The following is an 18557-nucleotide window of genomic DNA, read 5'->3' as shown; positions in this document are numbered from 1 at the left end:
AATCCACTGTATTCTAGCATGAACACATTTACATGTGTATATTTGACCATGTGAAAATCTCCTGAGAGTTTCCAAGTTCACCTTCCCTACACCTCCTTTCTTTTGACCCCTGGAGCAAGTTTGACTCCTGCCCTTGTCGGAAGTAAATTTCCAACCTTTCCCAGTTTGGGTAAAGATTAGAAAAGATTTGGTGAAAACCCTTGAACATGCAGGTGTGAACGGACTCAAAAGGGCATTCTGACCCTGGAGCTTCGGCTTTCCACTACTTCTAGCCTAGTGTGTAGATTTGCAGAAAGGTTGCAAAATCAGGGCATAGCTAGAATCCAAATACTGTTATAATAAGATTCCTACAAAAGAAACCATTGACGGACGAAATGCTGGACACTGCAAACATTCACCCCCAGTCACAAAGATCTGGGTTAAATCCATCATTCTTTTGCTCACCAACCTCCAGCGTGCCCAGTTTGGACCCAGCCATATGCAAATCAGTCTTGACCCGGTTCCTTGTTGGAACAGTCCAGCCCGAACTGCCAAGCCAGGCCCTCCTTGGACCAGAAACGAGCATCCTGGGACCGGTTTCAGGGCATCACCCTTCATCAGCCATGCTAGCTTTAAACCAGTGGTGTGGTATGGTGAGCAGGGACCCACGTCTGGGCATACCCGTCCCACTTAGGGCGACATATGCAAAAGAAACAATTGATGGAAGAAATGGTGGACAATGCAAACATTCAGTTTGGGCTGGACTGTTCCCATTGGGCACAGGATCAAGACTGATTTGCATATGGCTGGGTTCAAACTGGAATGGTATGGTGAGCAAAAAAACAATGGATTTAGGCCCAGATCTCTGTACTGGGGTGAATGTATGACGTTGTTCTGCATTCTGTCCATCAATTGTTGTTTTAGCATTTGTCACCCCGAGTGGGACAGGTATGCCCAGGCGTGGGTCCTGTGCTCTCCATGCCACTGGAGTCAAGCTATCCTGGCTGATGAGGGTTGAAACCCCGAATCCGGCCCCTGGATGCTTGTTTCCATTCGAGGGAGGACCTGGTCTGGCAGTCGGACTGGACTGTTCCCATTGGGCACAGGATCAAGACTGATTTGCATATGGCTGGGTTCAAACTGGAATGGCATGGTGAGCAAAAAAATGATATATTTAGGCCAAGATCTCTGTCTTGGGGTGAATGTATGACCGTGTTCTGTATTCTGTCCATCAATTGTTGTTTTTGCATATTTTGATTCCTGGCATAATCAGAGTAGCCATTAACTGAGCTCGGATTTAATGAGAATGCTGCCATAATTTGTCACTTCACTGCATGGCATCATGGGGATTAGCAGATAATTTTACAGCACAAGTAACTTTATGAAATATCCCAACCCATAGACAAGTAGATATTTTATAAAATTCCACCCCTGGTTACTTTAGCATGGTTCAAGGAAGTGCTTTGTTCTTTTGACTCTAGCAGCACACCTGACTGTTTTGTGCTTCCTTGACAAGCATCGCCTTTGATTTGTCTCCATTCAGTATACATCCATGCAAACCTAGACCTCTATCTGGGAGTGCCTGATCGTAGCAAAACCTACATCCAGATCTCCATCCACTAGGAGCGGATATCTGGGTATCACTGACTAACCTGTAAAAGTGGAAGCCTCAAATCCAAGTGAACTAGTTTAAGGTCTCCACATAGAGGCAGAACCCAAAGTAGGATATTTCAGCATTGAGGTATATGGTGGTGGAATATTCTGATATCCTGTAGGTGGTAGAGCATGATGCCATGGTCAGATTTGTGGAGACCTAGATAGCTTGCAAGTTCTTAAGTACTACCACAAGTACTGCTACTTTGTCTGTATGAGTTTGAAATGTTGCTAGGAACTCATTGGAGACCATAGTTGACTCCCAATAGTTTTTTTTGTTTTGTTTGTTTTTTAGATCATGCCAAAAGATTTGTGTTCTAGTAGCTGTCACTGGAAGCAGAATGTATCTAAACAAAATGTAACTAGAGTATCTAAAGTTGAATTCTTCGTCAGGCGTGTCCCTGTTGCCGTTTTAAATACATAGGGTACAATTCAGATATTGGGGTGTATATAGTATAGACCAAAATGCCAGTGTCAGCTGTTGCTGGATTCAAATTGGGGAAGAATTTAGTAGAAACCCCAATTTTCTACTCCTTAGCAGGAATTGTGGCCATTTAGTTTGGGTCATGTGGGACGCCTGAAAGGTAGATGATTAATTTGTTGCCCTGATTTGGTTTCCTTCTTGAAGGTGTGATAAAACAGTTGAATGTCGGTGATCACAAAAATTCTTTAACAATTCACCCCCCAAAACATAAAAGGGGAAATGTCTATATATAAAAAATCATGTTCTCAGGAAGCAGCCCTGTCTTAATGGCCTGCATTTCCTCAAATTGACAGTTTCCTAAAAATTGGTTCCTGGATTCCTACTTGTCATTTACATTCTAGCAAATTAAAGGAGACCCTTCTCTTAGTCATTAATACAAATCTCCTCTAATGCAAAATTTAAGGTAATGCTTCCATCTATCGTTCAGTCTAACATATTGCTCTGTGCTTTTACCACTCTGTCCAGTAGGAGTACAAGATTGTTGAAGGCCACAAACCCGGCTGAGGGAGAAATAAGACATTTTACATCTTGGTCCGTGTTCATCTATCATGTTACCTTAACAGAAGTAAAATCTAGTGAGAACATGTAGAAAGGTGGAGTATTATGTTGTGATGGTGGTTAGGCTTCACCATGCAATACTCACAATACCCCAAAGGTGGTCCTTGGATTTACAATATTAAATCCTTAGCTTAGTCCGGGTAGAGTGGCAAAGAGCAGTCAGGCTTTACTAGAGGAACATGTATTAAGCATTTACCAACATGGATGATAAGTAATTTACATGACGCAAAAGAAATCAGACACCAATGTAAAAATATGAAGCAGATTTTTATATAAATTGAGACACCCGAATAAAGTCAATCGGATAAGTATTACCGGAGTTATGGCAGAGCTCCAAAAATCATAAAAATGCTACTAGACCTGCAGATATAGAAACTTGAATAATCTACACGACCTAACTGTAATGTACTTAACCTGTGAACTGGTCTCAACATGATTCTCACACAGTTCACTTTACAAAATCCTCTCACAGAAAGAAAAGTAAATGTAGGAAGACAAATGACATTTGACCTCTCTCTGAAAGCCAAGACAATATGACAAGATAGCCAGATTTAAAGGCATCTTTATTGCTCATTCACTTTGTGAACCAGCAGAACATCGGTTGTCAACTCGCCAGATTAACTCATATCATTATAGCAGAGCACTTGAAGTGTGGCCTTGGCAGCAGGCTCTAGTGCATTTTTGGAGTAATAATCATCCATTATTGGAGCAGAAAATGGTGTTTGTGGGGGGGGGGGGGAGAGACCATACAAAAAGGGTACATTCATACAGAACAATAGACTAGTCTCCCTCCCGCTTATCTATATACTATAATAAAGCAAGAACTTTGAACCTTTGAGGCGGGTAAACTCGGGAACCACAGCGCCAATCCACACACCCGATACATCATTGGAATCGTGAGGGTCTGCAGATGGACATAGGCTATATAAATAAAAAAAAAACGTTATTTAAAAAATTGATGATAAAAAAAAGTAGTCCCTTGGAAGTAGCGCCGCCGTGTGTGCTAACGACGTGCGTGCTGACATCAGCGCGGGGAGGAGCGGTAAAGTTAGCAGAGGCTGAGGAGCGGCGGCGCCCGCGGTGGGCTTGCAGCGTGGAGCGGACAGGAGCAGTGAAGTTTGGCAGCGTGGAGCGGACAGGAGCGTCGATTTGGCAGCTTGGAGCGGACAGGAGCAGGGAATTGAGGAGCGGCGGCACCCGCGGTGGGCTGAGGTAGGTGAGTGTGGGGAGGCTGAGGAGCGGCGGCGGCTGCGGTGGGCTTGCAGCGTGGAGCGGACAGGAGCGGTGAAGTTTGGCAGCGTGGAGCGGACAGGAGCGGTGAATTGAGGAGCAGCGGCGCCCGCGGTGGGCTGAGGTAGGTGAGTGTGGGGTTGCAGCGTGCAGGAGCGCGGGGAGGAGCGGTGATGTTTGAGAGCCTGAGCACGGGGAGGAGCGGTTATGTTTGAGAGCCTGAGCGCGGGGAGGAGCGGTGATGTTTGAGAGCCTGAGCGCGGGGAGGAGCGGTGATGTTTGAGAGCCTGATTGCTCCCGGATAACGTCGGGACGGGCTGCTAGTTACATAATCGACTCTTCTCCATCTGCAGAGTGAAGAGCCATACAGGTAGTTGATAGAAATGCAACTTCGCCTTTCACTTGAATTTCTTCCTCCAACACAGATCCTTTGCCTCCGTAGTCCAGCCCATCGATGCCCTTTTCGAAAAACAATTCTGTTGCCATCACCTCCTGTGATGCAGTTGATTAACAATCCACTTACGGTTAGAGGTTTCTTGTATGGGTACGGATATTGCAGTAGTACAAAACCCAGTCGCAACAGAGGAATGATTCCTGCATTTTATCTCCACACACTACAATCCCATGTTCTCAAACAGGTTAAACATAGACAAACATGGAATGCAATAATATCTACGTAACCTTAATTTGATATGGTGGATGATGGAGGCAGTGAGGGAAATGCCATAGTTCGGCTTCCATTTTCATGCTAGCTTTGGCCAGGCTATGACTTTGTGTAAAAGAAAATCATATTAGTACACCCACTTTTAAATCCTTTTTATTTTTTTTAAAACCCTCCCTAAATATGTACCCAATTCTGGTTGGTTGTACTTGTCAGAGTGTGTTTAGAGGGCAGTGACGGTCTTTGGCCTGGCTAGAAAAATATATTAAAGTGAAGTTGCTAGAATGAGTGCTGGGAGACAGATGGGGGGGAGGGGTGGCTGGAGAACCAACAGAGAAGAGAAATGAGTCTTCTCTTCCAGCAAGACTCTTTGCACATCCTCGTCCACAGCCCAGTTTGTACCAATTTATTTATTTATTTATGTTTATTTTATTTTTTACTCGGTTCAAGCCAGCAGTATAGGTTTATAGTCTTTTAGGCCCTTTTCAGATAGTAGCAAACTTGTAGCTTATGTGTCTTCAACTGCTGACACTGGTAAACCATCTGCCCCACGGAGTAAGGGGGGAGAGGATTCAAGAGGGAGCTAGGAATGGCAGTTAAGATAGAGAGTCACGGAGGAGAGTCTGTAATAGAGCATTACTAGTTTAGATTAACAGTTTTGTCACTCGATCTATGAACAGAGATTTGGTTTTTGAAAATTGGAGTGCCCTCCTAGGATACAACCTTGATCTCCATCGAAAAGTTAGGAACATTTCATTTCATTAACCCTGCAGTCACTATTGCTATTAGGTGATGATCAGGTAGTGCACTGTTTGCTCACCCTGAGGCAGATCATAGGTTTAGAGCTGGGGAATTTTGGAGTTCAAAACTCCAATCTCTCATGAGAAAGATCTGAAGCACCAAAGATTGACCAGTCTGAAAGTACAAAAGGACATCTTGAAGAGGAACATATTAAATATCCTGTGAAGGGGACTCTCTTTAACCACACTTGCTTCACATCTAATGAAACCAGGCTGTAAATGGGACATGGCACTGTGTTTCCATGTCATAGCTGCATTGCAGGTGGCACAAGTAAGCCAATTGAAATTTTGTTTTGATTAATTAATTAATTAAATTAATTGTGTGCTTATATAGCGCAGGAATCACTCCCGAAGGGGTACCTCCGCGCTTCGACCGCTGCGAAACCCTTCCTGGCTTCCCTGAGAGATGGTCCCTTAATGGGTATCTCCAGGGTGAGACCAGGCATCCCCGGCGGTCTGGTGGGGCCGTTAGTGAAGATGAGGCAAGCTAGTGCCCAGAGTTGCCGAGTGTGATCGCTGATCAGAGTGGGCACCGAGGCGAGAGAATTATCGAGTCCGCTGACCCTGGTCCAGAAACCTGCCGCGTCGGGAATCGAACCCTGGTCCCGGGCCGTCCTCTGCTCTCGGGTCTGCCGCCCCTAACCAGTGAGCCACACTACTTAGCTTCAGTTGAATAGCTTCAGTTGTTTGCAAACACCGGAGTATTTGAATGAGTCTTCAGAACATATGCAGCTATTAGATGTGATGGGGGCACCTGATATTCTCTAGAGCAAACAAGCTAAAGCAAAAAAAATTGAAATCCATGCAGATGCAGAGCTTTCATTTCCTTGTTTCTTTGAGTCATCAAAAAGGGTTTAAGCCAATGGAGCTGAAATTCCACAGTATTCAAGATGCATTGGCGGTTCTAGGCAAAGAATTGAAGGGCTTTAGGGGCCAGCTATACGTAACCATAAACTGATTAAATAAACCAATCCAAAAGCAAGAGAATTTGATAAAACTGAATGTTAATGAGATAAGCGCTATGAAAGTTTAGTGGGCGATCTGGAGGACTGGTATAGTAGAGCTGTTAGGTTTATTGCCAATTGATATAAAAAATCCTTGGTGTAAGGTGAGAAGGTTTTCTTTTAATGAATACAGAAATACATTGAGCAAATTGAGTCGCTACTCATCTTCCTCCTGATAGTCAAAAACTAAGCGGAATACTGGTTTTCTGGCAGATTTTTCAAAGCAGAGAAAAGGTCTAGATGAAAATCACTCCATCCCATCGAAGGATGTGCCATTGTCCACGAGATCTGACGGTTCCTGCAAAACAGATGAAAAGCGATGACAGATGGCCGGCTCATTGTTTGATTTAAAGGCAAAGGATCGGTTATCGGACTTCTTTATCAAACTAAGTTTAACTTTAAAATTCCAACTTTCTTCACAGTGCATAGACATGGAGTTTTAAGATAGAAGGGTCATCAGAAACTCATTAAGACAGCGATTATAGCAATTCTGAAGATTCCTTTGGAAAGAAGTGTTTTGAGTTTCCCTTTACTTAACTTGTTTTGAGGGGTGCTGGACGTGGCAGCAGGCATATGTTTTCATCTCAAGGGCAGTTGCACTGTGAATATGGATATGAGTTCGCTGGTTAGGGTGAGGGTAGTCTGTGTAGATGAGGATGTTGAACATGCCCATGACTGGTCATTTTTTTTTTTTTTAAAAGAGAAAATAAAGAAAAATTTGAAACCAAACATTGAAGCAAAAGCATGGTAGCTGGAATGGGTATAAACTTTGGATTGTAAAATGGGAGTTTGCTATTGGAATGTGAACGGCCTATGAAAAAGGGATAAAGTATTTTTTCACCTACAGGCCTTTGGCTTGCATATATTGTGCTGTATGCCTACCCACTTAGAGATAGAAGCCCTAAAATATATACAAATTAGATAGGCTATAAAAACTACCACTTAGATCAGAAAATATATGTTAAGTGTTTCACAGTATTGATTTTTAAAGAGCTCAAAGTAAAAATCTAACCCCTTCAGTCGTTGACTTAAATTTCAAATGATGATGAAAACACATGTAACTATGGATTCACTGCCCTAACTCTTGATAGTCCCATTAGTTCAGTGTGCTGATGGCGGATTTCTACCTTCCTCTTAACTTTAATTTTGATCATCACTTACTATTATCAGTTTCCTTATTATGAGGCAAACAGCCCAGGCATTATTTATGATTTAAAGTTAATAGACAGCAAATGTAGTGTACATGAAGTTACAGGGTTTAGATTCTAGCAATTTAAAAACAAGCCTTACTCATGAATAGGCTACTTTTGAATCTTGAAAGCTTCGATAAGTAGGGTTATTTCTTCAGGAATTTTCCAGCTAGTTTTTCTGAACACTCTCGGATCTCATTAGAATTCAAATTTCAATCTACGAAATTTGCTTCCAGATGATTTAACATAGATAAAACATTATGTTTAGATAGTTAATTTTGAGAAAGCCTTATGAAAACCTAGACTCTTAAGAATAACAAACTTTCATTTAAATAAACCAAAAATAATTATTCATGTCCGATGACCTGTTGTGTTTTCAGTGAGTATAAAACAAAAGAAAGTTGAACATAAAGTTTAAAAGATGAACTAAGGAGTTTAGAAGCAGATTTTCTTTCAGTGGTAAATCAGACAAAGTTAATCAAGGAAAGTCTATCAGAGTTAACTTTTTGTCCAGTTGATTTGGAGAATTTATCAGACCAATACCATTAGGACATTTTTAGAAACGTGAAAGAAGCAAGTGCATCTTGGCCCCGTAGCTCAAGATGGAGCAAGCTTGTAAGTTAAGATTTTAGTGACTGGCTTCAGAACATCTAGCTTGGAACATATTTATATGCTTTTGAAGATGTTTCCAGAAAACTGTATGAGAAATAAGTCAAAGTCCACAAAAGCGCAGTTACTGCTTATCAAAATCCATTAGGAATTCCAATTTTGAATGATGAAGCTTCCTTGGAATTAGCAGTGCCTCTAACCTTTGATCTCTTGGAGGTACTAATGGAACAACCCAGTGAGAAGGCTACCAGTGAGAAGGCCACCAGTCTTGATGGAATTCTGGTAGAGGTGTAAAAGTGTCTTCTTCCTTTCGCTATTGGAGAGGCTATTTAATCAGATGTGTGTGACCGTCGAAACACTGATCTTTCGCCAGTCTGCTTAAGTGCGATTGATAATAAACTCGCTCAGCTGCATCACTAAATTATATGCAAAAATCGCGCCATGCATCTTTGGCAAAGGGGTGTAAGTCTTATTCACTGTGATCATAAAGGATTTTATTCCCTCTCATCAGGTATTCACTCTTACGCATGCCGTAGCCCATGTCTGTTTTGCAAGATCCTGAAAAAAAACTTTGGAGGGGAAAAAAGAAAACCTGAACAATATTTAGTAGACGCTGAAAATGCTTCCAACCCTGTTCACGGAGTAGATCTGAGGGCAAATATGATTCACTTAGGACCTCATTGTCCCTTGAGACTAAAATCTGACCATTTTATAGGCAACATGAAGCTAGGGTAGTGGCAGAGGACCTTATTTCTATCAGTTTAATATAGGTAGATGGATGGGACAAAGGCTGTCCCATTTTCCTTCTTTTTATCACCTTACAATTTGCACCAGATCAAAAAATGTAAGTTACAACGGAGTATTCTCAATTTGAGTTTTTAAAGGGCAGTAATTAAAATCCAAGTTGTATACGGATGATTTGAGTAGTCCATGGATGTCGCTGTAATGTTTAAAGCTACTCCCTCTATTCTCTAAGTATGGATTAGTATCCAGATAGGTGAATTCTTCCTAAATTTAGTGGTTTGTTCTATTCTGTCACCTGTTTGTAAAGCCTACTTTTTCCAAAAGTTGCAAATATACATTTCTAAGTTTGTTAGGCCATGAAAGCCCCTTGAATGCATTTGAAGTCATTTTGTTTTCTACATGTTATAAATATCCTTCATTTATCTTTAGTCAGGAATGGTGCCATATACTTTCAAACATGCCCCATCGGTATTGCTATATGCCTGCTTAGAAAACTACAATGATTTCCTATGAAAGTGTGACATATTTTCAAGGTGATGTTGGATGTGTAATGTGAGATGTTCCCAAAAATGAACTAAAGATGTCTAGACCCTCACCTGTGCTTCAATCAGTTGGTTTTCTGTCACTCTAGAGCCACCGCAGCACCACGCGGGCTCATAGTCCGAAACGAACCCTTCATTTATCAGAAGGACCTAGCTTTCAAGAAAGATTGGTCCCAGATAATCTGGCACTGCACCAGGGTCTGGCTAGTCCTGATTATTAAGGCAGCAGCACGCCTCTCTGAAGAGATGAACATAGATATCCATGACTTAGAAGTAAAATTGAAGACATACCAGACCCCTACTGAACTTAAAAAAAGATTGGAAGAACTGAACAAAACCATGAGTGAGTTTGAAATCTCTCTCAAAGACACTAAATATGTCAAGTTCCATAATAATAGGAAATCATTTTTCCATGAGAATGTATATCCTTATATCAAAGATAATTACACCCCTACAGGGAACAATCCTGGTTACAACACAGACACTGAAGGTTCAGACACCGGATCAGATACATCGGATTCCAGTGCTAACCGCTACCAACCTAGGAACAGAAGACCAAGAGGAGGCAGAATGAGAAATAGGTGGTTATGGATGGCCCGCATACCAAGGAGCTCTACCCTTCGGTCCACCGCCACAATACTTTTATGGACCTCCACCCCCTTTTCACCAATCCTTCCAACAACAACCATACACTGTTTGGAACAATGCCCAACCTATGGAACCTCAACAGCAGCCTTTTTTAGTGAGAGGCAAACTTCCACAAAGAGGAAGAACAAAACGTGGACAGCAGATACAATGGGCACACCCCCTAGAAACCAACAGGAGCCACACGCGCAGCATGGGACCTCCTGAATGCGCCAACCACCAGCCACCAATGAGCCTTGTGGTAAATCTATCTGATACCACCCTTACACCAGACCAGACTACTATACTAGAGAAAGGTCTAGGCTTTGTCCCCAAAGCTGCCCTTGACAAATTTAAACTATGCAGCGAGTTGAAGGAGTTTATCCGCAGAATAAAGCTCGAGATATTTTTCAAGGATAAAGCTCAAGATAACTCTACCAATAGCGACACAGGATTAAAAAAGAAATCCAACTTTACCCCTCCAGCCAGCAGCATGCCAGTTGAATTACTGGCTTTTGAAAAAGCTGTCTTAAATGAGGTGATCGAAATAGATTCAAAAATGATAAAACCTTTCACAATACCAGCAAGAAGGAGATAGAAGCAATTTTGCAATTGTCAAACGAACCATCAATAACAATAAAATCAGCCGACAAAGGTGGTGCAATAGTAGTACAGAACACCACGGGCTACAACACAGTGTCTACGCCTCCTAGCGGATGAACGGAATTACGAGGTCCTGGGAATAAACCCCACAGAACGGCTCCGCATAGAGATTGCAAGCCTTATAGAGGAATCATTGACCAACGATTGAATGTCCAAAAAAGAGGCTAACTTTCTGGAGAACAAAGACCCCACAATGCCTTACTTCTACACGATAACCAAAATAAATAAGACCATGGAAATACCACCAGGGAGACCAATAGTCTCAGGAATTGGATCTATCCTAGAGCTCTTATCAAAATTTGCTGATGCCTTTCTCCGTCCCATAATACAACGGACGGATACATACCTCCAAGACACCAAGGCAGTCCTCTGCCTCATCAGAAATATGGAGTTCAATCCCTTGACTCTCATACTCGTAGGGCTAGACGTAGAAAGCCTCTACACCAGTCCGCCCCATAAAGAGACACTTTAAATTCTAGAGGAGGTTTTATTTCAAGAACAATGGCAATACCACACCCCCAGACATGTGGTAATAGAATGCTGTCGCCTAGCACTGACGGAAAACTTCTTTCAATTCAATAACCACGTGTACTGCCAGAAACATGGTACGAGCATGGGGAGTACTTTCGCGCTGAGCGTAGCTGGATTGTACGTCCACCATTTGGAAAAAGACAAAATATTACATCCTGACAACAATCCCCACCTGAGTCATGTCAAACTATGGAAATGTTACATAGACGATGTGCTCATGATTTGGGAAGGAGATGAGAATGAAGCAAGTGTCTTCTTACAATGGCTTAACTTACAAGACTACAAGACCCTTTTCTCAAGTTCACCTCCTCCATGAGTAGATTCAAACTGGTGTTTCTGGATCTAAACATACAGGCCCAAGATGGTAAATTAACAACAACCACACACTTTAAGCCAACGGCGAGAAACTGTCTCCTCTGATACAACAGTTTTCACCCCAGACAACTGAGGGAAAATCTCCCTTTCGGGCAGTTCCTACGCCTTAGAAGAAATTGCTCTGATAAAAGAGATTACAAGGCCCAAGCTAAAGACCTGAGTGAAAAACTCATTCTAAGAAACTACCCCAAGCACATGGTGACACAGGCAAACAAAAGGGCCTCAAACAACCGAGACGCCCTACTGGAACCCAAAGTTAGTAAAGAAAATGCGAAGAAGCGGCAAATCTGCATAACCACCTACAATATAGCCTCAGTTCAGGTGACTAAGATCATTAAAAAACACTGGAGAACATTGAACAGTGGAGGTTTAATTCTAGACAAACCCATGTTCAGCCACTGCAAAGGGAAAAATGTCCGTAACTTTGTAGTCCACACAAGACCGAGAGAACTACATGGCTCAGTGGGCGCAGATCGCCTTATCCACCCCCTGCCTACAGGACACTATCCATGCACAAACTGTAGTGTTTGCCACCTGACCTCACCCACCAAAAAAATCCACTTTAACAATGGCCTTACTTTGGAACTAAGGTCCTTTTCAAATTGTAACACTGCTGGCGTGGTCTACATGATCACCTGTACATGTGGATTAAACTATGTGGGCATGACGACCAGAAAGGTCAGCACAAGCATGGTTGAACACAGGAGTAGTTTCAGTTGTAAACGTTCGAATACAAAAATGACCACGCACTTTTTTGAGAAAGCACACTCCCAATGACCTGCGTTGGGTAGTTCTGGAAACTGTAGAAGCCCAAACCAACCTAGAGAATAAATTGTTTGACGGTGGGTGTTCAAACTCCATTCTGACACCCAAGGCCTGAACGATGAGATACCTTGGGGCCAACTGACATAACTTGAAGCATTTTTATGCTCACCTTTTGAGAGCTAAAGTACAATATTTAAGTATAGCATTATGAAAGCATATTAAATAAGTCTCTAATAGCTAGCAATTGACTTTGGTACTATACAACTTTACCCTCTCATCTACTGAGGTCTACTACTACAGTGGTTGCAAAACCAGGCATCTGTACTGTACCAGCCATAAATTGGAGGGATTTCGCAAATGGAATTCTTTCAAACCCAACTGGTGGCTTATTAAACCCCTGCATGTGACGCGATTCGACCTTTTTTTTTTTTTTTTTTTTTAAATAATTTTCCTAAATTATATGTTTAATTAGGCATTATAACATAGACCGTTGAGAATTAATCCTTTTTGAAACTCGATCCTGCTTTTTTATGTTATAACCATTCACCCGATATACACTAATCCTACCAACATGGCCGCCGCAAAATAATCTCTACCGACCGCACCAGCTTCAGCGTGATGACAACGCGGAAGCACACAAGTTAAATACAGCTCCCGGACACACACGCGTTAAGATGCGGTCCGGAGGAAGTCCTGTAGGTGAATGAGCCACGTATTCCTGATTATCAAATAAGTGCCGGGGATCTGCTTAACGGGCCGGAACGGACCTAAGGCCCTACTTTGAATCGTAACTGCACCGAGATGCGAGTCACTCGTTGATTCAATTCCGACACACCAACCAGCCATATTTTTGACGATCACTAACCCAGCAACCTCTTTGCTTATTATCCTTAGATTTGGGCAGGATACGAGCACTCCTCCACAGACCATGGGGCAGAGTTAGGTCCCTTATCAATGTATGTTTATCGTCTGTTTTTTCTATCGTTATTTATGTGATTTGTGTGTGTTTTTACCAGTGTTACAGGTACCACCTGTTTTTAACTTCACGCCATTCGGCTTTTTCACTTCATAAGCATGGACAGAGGTGCAGTCAAGCATGGATTATAATCTATTGTATATATATAAATAGTGCTACTATACAGTAGGGCTATTAAATCCCCCCTGTTTTTTACCCAACAAAAATATTGTTTTTCTCCACAGATACAACGTGATCATTAGGACGTATGTACTAATATATGCCGTATTACTGCAGCATTTATTTCTTTAATTTCATTCACTTTTTCCTTTTATATAGCACTGGTTAGGAGTGGCATACTCAGGGCTGGTCCCTGTGTAGTCCTGAAGAAGAGATAGGGGAATCTCGAAACATGTTGACACAAGTGAATAGGCATACCTAACTCATTGACAGTAGGATCCCTAGTTCTCTACCCCACTTTTAATATACCACCCAGGAGCAAGAATAAATCATGTGAAGCTCACTAGGCAGGTATTTTTAACCCACATAGATCATAGCACTCCATATTCACTAACACCACATTCACCACACATAGTCCATCACAAAAAAAGTGCACCTATGTAGTTCGCAAGTCGTAGCACGCCTCAGTCCGTAGAGGACTGGGATGGCCCCAATGATGAAGCATGTCACCGTGGAGAAACCCTGGTGAGTGAGGGGACTCAAGAAAGAAATATCACTTTCTTTCTATCTACATCACACAGATATTCCAACCCCAACGAGCATTGTGAATACTATCTACCAGCCAGGTTCCTGATTTTTGGTTCACAAAAGTGTTTTTGATTAGTACTCCAGAGTATGCACACCCTGGAAATGAGGGCATGCGTTTTCCTATGTCTCACCTCCCCAAAAAAGAATGAGCTTCCTTGGAGCCTGAGATTTCTTACCACCACTCTTCATTTTTTGTAGATCGCCGTTTGTCTGTATCTTCAATAGATCCCTTCATTTCTGCTGCTTCTTCAGATTAATTCCTTCAGTAATATAGCAACACAAATCTCTACCATCATACCTGGCACCTTAAATATTTAGTTAACACAAATAGATGTTTAATTTTATATTGGTAAATTGTGGCAGGATACTTGAGTGGTTGTTTCTAGAACTGAACATCTATTGTATTGAGTATTGTATATGTCTTTATACTTCTGGTAATATGTTTCACTTTAAGCCATTGCTGCGGAGACCCTTTCTTATTTGATTGAAACCCTGGCCATTCCTGGCATGGCTTTTAGCTCCAACATTAAGGATGATGTGGCAACATAAAAGTAATACATTAATCCATGACAGTTTGGTTGTGTATAATAATCATCCTGTCTTGCATCATACTGCAAATTTGAGAGAGTTTTTTTAACTAGCTTTTTAATAATGTACAATTTCTATGATGTTAAAAATGTTATTTTATTTTTGTATGGTACTTTTCACTATTTCGCATATAAATCTGATGCCTCCGGGCTAATCGTACTTTATGTAAAAAGATGTTAATAAAATAATGTACCAATTTCTGCATATTTCTCCTTGTAGGATTATGTGAAAGCTTTGGCATATGCAAAAGACAAGGAGCTGGTAGCGTCGGCAGGACTTGACAGGCAAATCTTCCTCTGGGATGTAAATACTTTAACAGCACTCACTGCCTCAAACAACACTGTCACTAGTAAGTGACCAGAACAAAAATAACCGCACTACACTTTAATAATAATGATTCTTATGTTTGTATGTGAAACATAACTGATGTAAATAGTACATAGCATCCTATGGATCATGAAGTAATTTCTTTTGAATGTGTCCCTGTTGGGCAGCCTCAAATAAATTCCTCCACTGTGAAGTAGAGCATTTTTTTTGTTCCCTTATGTGACTAGTTTACTACTTCAAGAATGTCTCCTACCGTGGAATTTTGGGTTGTCACCATAGTCCCTTTAATGAGGTGTGTGTGGTTTGCCTCATTATTTCTCTATGGACTATGTGGACTATTCACCGAAGTGTTGGTGGGTGGCACTTCTTCACGGACACTGTCCTGAGAGGTCTATACATTGTGCTTGGCTTGTACTGTTGCTGCTTCTTGTAGGACCTCTATAGACCTCCACCACCTTTGGATGGTCCTCTTTTCTTGTGGGTGGTCCCATATACTTAGCTGTCTGTGTATATTCTTGGATCACGCTGGCACTACTTCTAAGTGGACCACATATTGAGGTGTGTGTGGCTTGTTCCCTACTGCTTCTATGTGATGCCCCGTTGATTCTCTGCTGTGGTACTGTGAATATCCTTGGCTTGTGCCTTCGCTCCATCTGAGTGGAGATCTGGTCTCATTACTTCGTAAGGTTATTAAAGTAACTATATACAGTAGCATGTCTATCCCTCCCACTTCGCTCTGCTACTCACTATGTTTAAGAACAGTTGCGAGTTCACTATGACCTGATTAGAGCACAGTCTCCAAACCTCATGCATATAACCAAAATATCTTCAAACATAGACCAAAAACACACTTTACCGACCATGCCCAAAAATAGAGCAACCTCTTAAGAATCTGAAAGCACTTATGGGCTCACAAAGGTTTAGGGAAGTTCTGTATAAATGCCAATTCAATACATACATACCCAGATCTTTATCCTGCCAGGCCATCTCCACCTGATGACAACCTGTCATACGAACAGCTTATTGCTAGAGCAGCAAAATACCATGGAATTGAGCTACATAAAGAGTCTTTAGAGGAAGGTTTTCTTTTTGACACTCTAGGATCACATAAATCCAGTCAGACACTGCCTATGCTCAAGGGTATGTTAAGGTACACAGACAATATTTTTAAAGATCCTTTCTGTGCCAGAATCCTTTCTCCTAGAGTGGTTAAAAAATATAAACCTTCACCCACAGATAATATTTTTGTTAAAGGTCAGTTACTACTTGACTCTTTAATGGTATCAAATGCTAAAAAGAGAGCTAACTTTCAAGCATCCGAGGATGCCCCTCCCCCAGATAAAGAATCCAAGCTTATCAATACTTTGGGAAAACCTGTAGCTGCCAAGCAGCTAATCAATGGCGTATTGCTAATACGCAGGGCTTACTAACAAGATACGATAGAGCCCACTGGGATGAAATAAAACAATTACTTCAGTTTCTTCCAGAGGAGCATAAGGCAAAGGCTCAGGATTTAGTCCAAGAAGGCAAACTAATTTCTAATGCCTCTATCAGATGCCCTCTAGATGCAGATGACCCTGCCGGTACAGAGGTAAATACTTGTATCTTACTACAACAACATGCATGGTTTCGGATATCAGGATTCAGACCTGAAGTCCAACCATCCATCCTGACTATACCTTTTGATAAAAAAAATGTTTTTGGCCCTGAAGTCGTTCTAGCGCTTGAAAAAATGAAAAAGGACACCGATGTAGAAAAATTGATGGGAGCGTTTCAATATCCCTCAAATAGAGGTTCCTTTCGGCGCTCTTTTTATAGGGGAGGGTTCAAGTCCACATTCACTGATCAGAACACTTCCTCCTACAAAGGTAATTCCCAATCATGTTTTAAAAGAGGGTTCATCAGAGGAGGTTATAGGGGGAAATAGTCCCAAGGGCAGAGGTAAAAACACCACACCTCACACTTCCCCCTTCCTCAAGTAAACAGTGACTTCCCATCACTTCCCTCCAAGTATTCCACACCTGTCGGATGAAGCCTCCAAGACTTTCTCCGCTTTTGGAAATCAATAACAACCGACAAATGGGTGCTTGGAATTATCCAACATGGTTATTGCCTGGAGTTTATCAACAATCCTCCAAACATTTCTCCTCGATCTCACGAAATGTCACCAGACCACCAGCACTTGCTTCAACAAAAAGTACAATCTTTATTACTCAAAGGGCCTAAAGAACCAGTCCCACTTCAGTACTAAGGGCCAGAGGTTCATTCCCTTTACTTTCTAATTCCCAAAAAGGACTGCTCCTTGAAACCTATTCTAGATCTCAGACTGTTAAATACATATTGTCAGAGCACTTTCACATGGTAATTCTTCAACAAGTACTTCCCCTTTTGCAGCAGGGCAACTTTGTCTACTGTAGATCTAAAAGACGCCTACTTTCATATTCCAATTCATCCCGCTCAACGCAAATACCTCAGGTTTGTGATAGCAGGCACACATTACCAGTTCAGGGTACTTCCATTTGGCGTCACCACAGCCCCCAGAGTGTTCACCACATGTCTTGTCTCAAAAGACAATGTATTCATGTCTTCCCTTACCTTGATGCTGTAAACAGAAACCCTGAGATAGGGCTCTGGTGGCTGCTTGTCGCGCAAGCTACAAGGTAGCAGTCAAAGGAAGAAAGAGGGAATTACAACGAGCTACATGGGAAGAACTCTCAGAAGCGGCAGAATCTAAGAACTCTGACCGCTTCTGGAATGTAATCAATAATCCCTGTGTTCGAGGTATATGAGCTGCAGGTTGTACACTTCGCATTAGATCGCCACCTGGTGTTGGGCTTGGATGATTGCAGGTTGTTGTCTTCTTGGAAGAAGTCTTTGTAGTCACGAGATAGGTGACTCCTCGCTTGGGCAATACTGTGCATGGGCATCGGCTCCATTCTTAGATTGTTTTTTCCGCCACTGGGTTCGGATGAAAGTTTCTCTGCTCCGGCTAGAAAAATAATTTTCAGCAACTTCGAAGCACAGAATTTCCACAAACTTCAGAAAACTACCTTCGACATAGACTACAATACTTTTTGACGCCATCAGTTCCATTCCGGTGATCGACGTGGGCCGTTGGGCCTATCGACGCTGTGCGGCCTACACCACATGGAAAGAACTCCGTTCAAAAGATGCCCGGTATGCCAGGCAAAGTTTCCACATAGCGACCGCCACGGGGTCTGCATTCTCTGTCTATCGCCGGAACACGACAAGTCGACCTGCACAGCTTGTGCATCCTTCAGATCCAAAAAACCATCCTGGATCGGAGGGCCCGTCGACACAAAATGAAGAGATCAGCTCCATCACCTGACTCTTCGACGAAGAGGTTCCCCTCGTTCCCGATGAAGACTCACCTGATCTCCAGATCGTATCAGAGGCAGAGGACTCAGATGACTCCATTCCATCGGGTCAGCGCGTGAGTACTACTGCCCCTGCACCACATACTCTGTCCAAACTGAAGGCAAAGGT

General features: G+C 42.2%; 1 protein-coding gene across 1 annotated transcript in view; it reads left to right on the top strand.

Annotated features, from left to right (window-relative positions):
- The window catches only part of WDR48 (WD repeat domain 48), a 535194-nt gene that overhangs the window by 116073 nt on the left and 400564 nt on the right, over nucleotides 1-18557 (top strand). Inside the window, exon 5 of the mRNA XM_086941452.1 lies at nucleotides 14943-15072. Within this exon, the coding sequence (XP_086797578.1) occupies nucleotides 14943-15072 (130 nt within the window). The remainder of the gene's footprint in view (nucleotides 1-14942; nucleotides 15073-18557) is intronic.

Source organism: Lissotriton vulgaris, chromosome 10 (assembly GCF_964263255.1).
Source record: "Lissotriton vulgaris chromosome 10, aLisVul1.2, whole genome shotgun sequence".
In the NCBI taxonomy this organism is placed as follows: domain Eukaryota; kingdom Metazoa; phylum Chordata; class Amphibia; order Caudata; family Salamandridae; genus Lissotriton; species Lissotriton vulgaris.
This window is presented reverse-complemented; position numbering and strand designations above follow the sequence as displayed.